The following is a 7,559-nucleotide window of genomic DNA, read 5'->3' as shown; positions in this document are numbered from 1 at the left end:
ATACATTGAATAGTATATCGATCACATAACCCGCAGCGGTTTATGATATTATGTGCCTGTAAAGGCCACTGGTCACTGAAGCAATATTTTAAATAAATACGATTGTGCACGTTCTAAATTGCACAAGGCTATATTTGAACATATATAGCAGGGGGTTAATTTTGCGATGTATTTACATATGTATTGGTCTTGTTTTTTATTAATATAAATAAATGTTCAAAAATAATTTCGTGTTTTGTGTTTTTCTAAAAGTAAATGAAAAACTAAAATCAGTTTTCTGGAAAAAAAAAGCCAAACAGCTTTTTGACGTTCTCTTCTCGGACATATATATTTATCTGCCAATAAAATGTGAAGTATTCGCTCAAATTCTTGTCCCAAGTCCCAACCCCCTAAAATCAACAGCAGTAAGTTCATAGCCCTCTTGTTTTTTTTCTGTACTATGTACTGGGGGTCTGGGGCAGTCATCGCTACTACTACGTATTATGTACATACACAGTCCTGTGGACACTCATCACATCACACACACACACAAGTGACACATTTGTATATAACACCATTTGATACATTATGTTTGTGAGGGGTGTTCAATCTTTGAATCGGGTGGCGCGATTGTCCACCGCCGGCAGGGGCAGTCATTTTGCGTTTACGGTAGGTGTGGCGATTTGCAATTCGAGATTGATGCAACGCGGCTCTTTATAATCTTCGTTTCATACAAGTTGCCATACACTTCACGTTGGTGGCAGATGCCAGTTCTTTGTCTGTTTGTTATCATTGAACTTGCCGTCCAGCAACAACTGCCCCAAACCTCTGTATCTCTTATGCCGTGCAAAGTGTAGTAGTACCAACTTGTTTGTACTTAGATTAAGTTCACCCGGGTAGCAAATTTATATCCTTTATCTTTCAAACCTGAACGTCTTGCTTATCTTGAGAGGTCCAAGTCTTTGACACGACTATTGCTGCTAGGCAAACTCAGGGTCAAGATGCAAGTGAATAAGAGCCATTTAGCACTTTATCCGCTATCACAACGCATATGTATAGGCTGTTCGTGTGTGTGTAATGTGTATTCTTTGTATCCGTTTGTGTGTAACTGCGAGGTATTGGCCCTGCGCTATCTACGGTGTTTGCAAATGTCACTCCGTTGCCTGTATGTTGGCATGTGCTTGTGCTCCAACAGTATCTGCACCTACTCTGTGAGGCCCTTGTGATGTGCAGAATGAGGTGGTGTCATTGGTGTCATGTCAACACGGTACATGGTTACTTAAGATTCTCATGCAGGCGAGGTAGTCGCTCAATGTAGTTTCTATCCGGGAGACTCTCACCCGCGTGCACGCGTGTCAATATCTATCTTGTGTCATATTGACGAGACACCACACACAGTTTGCTTGCCGTGAGGGATACTGAGCTGTGGTGTAGTTGCTGTTGCAATAGTGTTGCATGAGCCACCGACTCACGAGTGCGTGTGTAGTACGTATTATCCAATTGTTTAGATGCGTAGTTGCGACTCACATACCCTGCGCCATCCACGTGGTTTACGAGTGTTGGTCGTTTGTCAGTACATTGAATTGGGCTTCTATGGTTTTCAGTCTCGTATGCCAAGCACTATGCAGTGGTGTCATTCCAACGCAACAGATGGAATATGAGAATTGTCATGCAGGTGGGGTTCTCTCCGAAGCTGTTACGGCTGTGGAGAATCCCACCTGCGTGGCAAAGCTTATCTTCTGCCTGTCAAGTTGGCGAGACACCACGCATCTTGCTTGTCATGTGGGGCACAGGGCTGTAGCGTGGATATTGTTGTGATAGTAATGTAGCGTAGATATTGTTGGATAATAATGTAACGTGTATATTTAGGATAATAAGTTCAAGGTCAAGATGCTGCAAAAGAGCACAGAGTAGGTCTTGTAGCGCTGTCATCACGCGAATGTGTATCATGTACGTGTGCATGTCGAACGCATTCTCCGTTGTTTAAGATGCATCTTATTTGCGAATGTCAGTTCCTCACAAGTATATTGACAGCAACTGTAGCTGTGCCAAACGAATGAGACCCTTATGACAAGCAATGTGCAGTAGTATCACTTCATGATGATAGGAGAAGGTGGGTGGGAGGGGTATGCGCCTGAAGGGCATCCCTTCCTCTCCTGTGTGTGGCTGCAGGCAAAGAAATGAAAGTTGTCATGCAAGTGTCGCTTTTCTTAACTTGTTACTTTCCGGGGGTATCCCATTCGCATGTCAATGTTTGACCTCAATCTGAATGGTTGGTGTGCCCTCCAGCATCTTGTTTCCATAAGAATCACTGTACCGTGGAGCTTTGCTTGCTGTGTGTAATTGCTGCAGTAGATATATCACATAAACTCCTGCGTCGTCAAATTCAATGGTTCAGGTTTGCGTATCTCCGCTGCCAGGTTGTTCAACGGACGGCTTCTATAATTAGTCATCACTTCATCAAGCCATTCATGTATTATGCGTTACGCCCATTTACGTAATATGCGTTACGCTTTCCCATCGACTTCCCCAAAGGGTTGTCCCGACGGCATCTAGTTGACAATAAATCGTCTAAAGTAGCCTTGTACGTACACATCGATCTATCACATGACAGCGCTTTTTCTCATCGATGCCCCCAACGAAAGCCGACGGTCCTAAATTGACAACAATCGGAGAAGTATTGACCGATGGCAAGGATCTCAGGCCCGGACATTTCTTCATTCACAAGGAACACGGCTATCGCGCCGTAGTGCTGGAGGTGTGTCAGACTGTCAAGTGTAACTGTTAGAGCTTGGCTTGTCAGACCCTCAATGTGTCGCTGCGCCAGTAGGGACATTGTGCCGTTGGGTTGAAGTGTGGGTGATAGATCAAAGTCTGGCGAAGTACCAATACGCTATCGTGGCAATAAGTATTGGAGTCGACATTTAGTCGGTTTATCATTGTGAAGGGAGGGGCTGACGTGTTGACATACCTACATAATGTCATAACTTGTCACTCTAACCGTATTCAGCTGTCGAAGTGATGAAGGAATCAAAGTCTCAGAGTTATATCTCGGAGGGTTGTAGCGTTTCTACGTTAGTTAACACTCAGTACCAAAAGTCATAGTTTTGTTCTGTGTACATGTCTTTATACATGTCGCGTCACGCTAAACATCTTTACAGTGTTCAACACTTCCCCTCGTACTAGTGCTCAATACTATTTGTAGTCTGCAATACATCTTCTCGTTGTAATACGCTGTTTATTGTGACACATGGTGTCAGACTGACATCTGCGTGCTGCAGCGTGCGGTTGTCAGTTGTGATTAAGTCTCACGTGTCACGTGTAAGGATTTCATAGAGTTTTAGGATTTATAATTTCACATATCATGCCCTTCTCTACGCATAGGTGGTGCCCAGGGTGATAGCGAACGACCAGTTCTGTGAAGACCACGGGATCCCCGAGGAGCATCGCAACCACCCATATTACATATGTTTAGCCGACTCCCGCGATGTTGTACTGGAGGCGCCTCATTTTTATGGTATGTCAAGCAGAGGCTATTCAGACACCAGACTTGTTGTCACAGACCATTTTTTATAGGTGTGGGTTGGTGTGGCACGAGTATGCTTGTTCAGGTACATGTCACATCGCGTCGTCAGCTCAGGCGCTGATGCGGCAGATATCACCCGGGTGTTTGGTAAATTTTGTCTCATTCCCCTGCCATCACGCCAACACGGTCCTTTTTTGAATACATACAGTGTCATCGAAGATGGCGCTGGGGTACAACTCTTTGGAGCCACTGATGAATCCGCAGGCGAGTATCCTGTTGATGCCTTTGATGAATGGTGCCCATGGTGTTCTGAGTAGGGCGTTTACAAACTGAATAAATATGTTTATCTTTTTTTCTCATTCCAAGTGTATGGGATTACAACCAAGTATACTTCATCGGTCAAACGGTATACTCTACGCCAGATTTGGTTTGCAATTTTTTTCATGATGTGTACAGTTCTGCCAGCAATAGCAATGTGCGGCATTACATTATTTTGGAATATCGGATGAAATCTACATCGGAATAGTAAGAAACTTTGATTCAAATGACGAAGCTGTTCATCAACACTATGTATCCAATTTTCGACCGCTTTTTTGATATGGTAACAACAGTTCGATAGGACTAAACACAATAGTGACCAATCTGCTTTTAGACTATCTACGGTCTACAATCGATAGACTTGACCCTTACTATAGTTCTCTACCGAATTGTCATGGATACTTTCTTTAATAGCCAAAGCCGCTGTCGTATGTCTCACCACAGCTGCACTGTGCCGGGGGCAACGATCGCTTTATCCAGTGGCCAGTTTCTCCTTACCAAGGGAAGACATGGGATACCACTGTAGATTATCAGCAAAACTTCCTGTATCTGATGCAGTACGGTAGGTGATTTGTGTCCGCGAACCAGTAGGGATATGGCTCCTCGGACCAGTGTTAGTCTGTGTTCAAGTACCGAATCTCCTACCATATTTTCGACCCCGTCATCTCATTAGACCGACCCTGTAGCACCCATCGATGCCAACGGTTCATCACTGCGATTCCACGAGTTTTTGGTGCTCATTCCTTTTGCAGGTGCCTTCTTTTTTCTGCAGCAAAGTACTAGAGCTATCAAGGCAATCAATAGTGCAACTGCGACTGCTGCGGCGACACCTGAATGAAGTTGAGGTGAAAGTATAATTGTTTTTTCTTGAGTGTCTCGTTTCAAGAAAGGAAGCAGTAGGTATTCGCAGTAGGTAATATCTATTTATGAGTACCTACTAAGATGCACGGACAAGTCTGTTTGGTGAGGTCATTAGATTGGTTGATGATGCCATTGCAGTACACAGTGAAGGTCAGCGAAACAGATATGTAAAAGCATGACGCCTGGGTGAATTTGAATACAAGTATATTTCATCAATGTCAAGGAAGATGTTCCGAGGGCGGATTATGACGGACCCAAAGTTGTACCTATAATGAGCGTGCTGTTTCCATCGTCGACTGAGGCTATATTCGTGCCATCGCCTGTATAGAATGTGGGGATAATTATTGTGAATAAAGGGACGGTGATTCTGTCATGTAATTAGTGGGTGTAAAAGTATCTCGACGAGAAGTTAGGATTCGCGTCAAGATCGACCCTATCTCCTCCCTCCAAATGAATGAGTTAGTACGATAGTCTTCAGGGAATACAGCCACACAACTTCAACACATACTTAATACGAGTACATGTTTCTCGAAGATTGATATGCGCAACGAAGTACGAAGAGAATCGCCTACCTTCAGAACCACCGGCATTAGGAACGGCAAGCTCCTGGAAAATAGAAGAGGACACAATGATCATATTAGAGGCTGGTTTTTAAGAAAACCTCTATCGAGCCTCTCCATCATGACCAGTCAATATGCAGTTAAACGTTCGTAGTAGCTAATTCTCGCGTATGCGAAGCCTCACAGTTAAGCTACAAGCTCATCAATGCACAGTTGATGCCAAAACACCAGATGTTCTCGTTGTTTCCTGAAGTGAAGCAATTCAGGCGGGTGACAGGTTGTAATAGTGCGACGTTCATACCGACTGCAGCAGCACATCGCAGTCTTGATATGCCAAGAGATTGGGCGAATTAACACCAATGTTTGAGAGGGCATCAGGGGTGGCATCTTGGATCAAGTAAGCCCGCACCTCTGCAGGGGTCATATCTGGAAAGGAGGATAGCAGATTCACAACCATACCAGCCACCATTGGCGCGGCATAGGACGTGCCGGATCCCTGAGCGCACCACAATTGGGACATTTCAGATATTTGAGTGTGTGTGTGTGTCAATGTGGGATCGCAGTATAGTTTTACCTGCAAATGTTTGATTACGAGTGGTGGTCGAGATGTATAATATGTTTCAACTCTTGTACGTGGAATATATCATCAGCATACTATTAGACAAACATATAACATAATGTTCACTCTTACATCACTTTCTTTCATTGTGTCTACTGTAATATGGGTCATTGGACCCAATGATACAAACTATCACACTCACACTCTTACCCTATTCAAGCCCTGGTCAGGAGCGGTGCTAAGAACATTCTGACCGGGTGCGAAGATATCCACACAGCTGCCAAAGTTACTGAACTCCGCACGCCGATCGTTTCCGTTGCTCGCTCCAACCTAAATTCGACCACAGGATATGAGGGCAGTTTTACTTGGACCACATTTCCCATACATAATTTTGCGGACAATAAAAGGGTTATAGGTATTTCGGGCGAGAAAGTAGCCAGACTCATCTACATATAATTAGATGCACACAATGTGTCTTTACACGTAGCCTTCATCAGGCTAGCCTTACATGGTAGAAATGACTATACCGTAATTACGCGTTCGGCGCTGGCCGGTGAGAAGTTACAGGCGTTCAGATTATCGTTTCCTGCAGCTACTATGATGTGTATTCCTAACTGATCTACCATTGTATCCACCAAACTGTTCAGTAAATTGGTCCGGGGCCCACCGAGGCTCATATTGATTACGCTCTAAGGGGAGGCAACGAGAAATAAGAAAAATCAAATCAAATACCAGAAGTATGAAGAACCGAGTCAAATAGCTATATGAATAAAGAACTTGCAATACTACCATTTGACACTCACAGATTCTGATGTTCGTATCTTTCTGTCTCTGAACTGTGCGTGCAAACGATACCGTGTGATCTGAAAAATATATAGAAGCCTCTGATCATAGATACGTACTTGTCTGCCGTTGCCCATATTGGCTTCTACCTCCTTCGCGACCCAAATGAGTGCATCCATAGTGATTCGTGAGTTGCCTGCTCCCTCTGGACCAGCCAAAGCTTTGACAGATATCGAGTTTGCTTGTTTCGCTGTACCATATGTGCTGTATAGTTGAATTGTCAAGTCGTGATTAGTATCCATCGTGAATAGCTCGGTGGATGCTCGAAGTAACAGACTTACCATCAAGAAAGTTGCGTTGAGTAGATCTTGGCAAGTCCGACTACTGCATCATCGAGGTCTTCCTATACATGCAACGACAATTTATATTACCATATCAGGAGTATCCTGAGTTTCGAGAGGCACTCTTTTACCTTGACATTGCAAACCCAGCAACATTCGTACCATGACCGCTTAAGATTTCGGGCTCGTTAGTGGCATCATAGCCAAATCGAGATCTCCCATTGAAATCGGTGTGATTTGTGTCAATACCGGTATCGATAATGTACAGGTCGACTTTGGTGTCCTCATCGTTTGCAAAAGGGTATCGATAGCTTCCGTCCAACTTAGCACCTGTACGTTTCGATACGTGCTCCAAATTCCGCAAGTTCGATGCAAGATTCTGCGTCCAAATAGAGGTCGATGAGAAATTGCTCTTTCCTAGCTGAACAATCATACTTGCTTATACTTATAGACGTGCACCTAGTGAGGAATGGTTCATCAGGACGGGTATGATAACTATGTCATACGGATACACTCATTAATGATGAAGATAGTATCAATTTCAGTATCCAATGATGTATGTATTTGTATAAACACACACACATAGATATACACATATACAATATATATATACATACACACACACACACACA

At 43.8% G+C, this 7,559-nt stretch overlaps 2 protein-coding genes across 2 annotated transcripts; one reads left to right on the top strand and one right to left on the bottom strand.

Moving 5' to 3' along the window:
* Nucleotides 1–507: 507 nt before the first annotated feature.
* On the top strand, nt 508–3,891 carry SARC_03077 (hypothetical protein). Its single transcript, XM_014303129.1, has 4 exons — nt 508–648; nt 2,594–2,737; nt 3,364–3,496; nt 3,714–3,891. The coding sequence occupies exons 1-4, from the start codon at nt 568–570 to the stop codon at nt 3,836–3,838; spliced, it is 483 nt and encodes a 160-aa protein (XP_014158604.1). The 5' UTR covers nt 508–567; the 3' UTR covers nt 3,839–3,891.
* A 324-nt stretch (nt 3,892–4,215) lies between these two features.
* Nucleotides 4,216–6,888, bottom strand: SARC_03076 (hypothetical protein; the record flags this gene model as incomplete). The annotated part of the gene is made up of 7 exons (XM_014303128.1): nt 4,216–4,653; nt 4,951–5,004; nt 5,257–5,290; nt 5,546–5,740; nt 6,014–6,133; nt 6,331–6,492; nt 6,706–6,888. 7 exons carry the CDS (start codon nt 6,886–6,888, stop codon nt 4,493–4,495), a joined length of 909 nt encoding a protein of 302 aa, XP_014158603.1. The 3' UTR covers nt 4,216–4,492.
* Nucleotides 6,889–7,559: the final 671 nt, after the last annotated feature.

This window comes from Sphaeroforma arctica, assembly GCF_001186125.1.
Source record: "Sphaeroforma arctica JP610 unplaced genomic scaffold supercont1.150, whole genome shotgun sequence".
Classification (NCBI taxonomy): Eukaryota; class Ichthyosporea; order Ichthyophonida; genus Sphaeroforma; species Sphaeroforma arctica.
This window is presented reverse-complemented; position numbering and strand designations above follow the sequence as displayed.

What these genes read in the sequence shown, in the direction of transcription:
- SARC_03077 (XM_014303129.1), top strand. Translation starts at nt 568, where the DNA reads ATGTTTGTGAGGGGTGTTCAATCTTTGAATCGGGTGGCGCGATTGTCC. An exon ending in ATCGCGCCGTAGTGCTGGAG is followed by an intron (nt 2,738 to 3,363) that starts GTGTGTCAGACT and finishes CTCTACGCATAG; the next exon opens with GTGGTGCCCAGGGTGATAGC. An exon ending in GGAGGCGCCTCATTTTTATG is followed by an intron (nt 3,497 to 3,713) that starts GTATGTCAAGCA and finishes GAATACATACAG; the next exon opens with TGTCATCGAAGATGGCGCTG.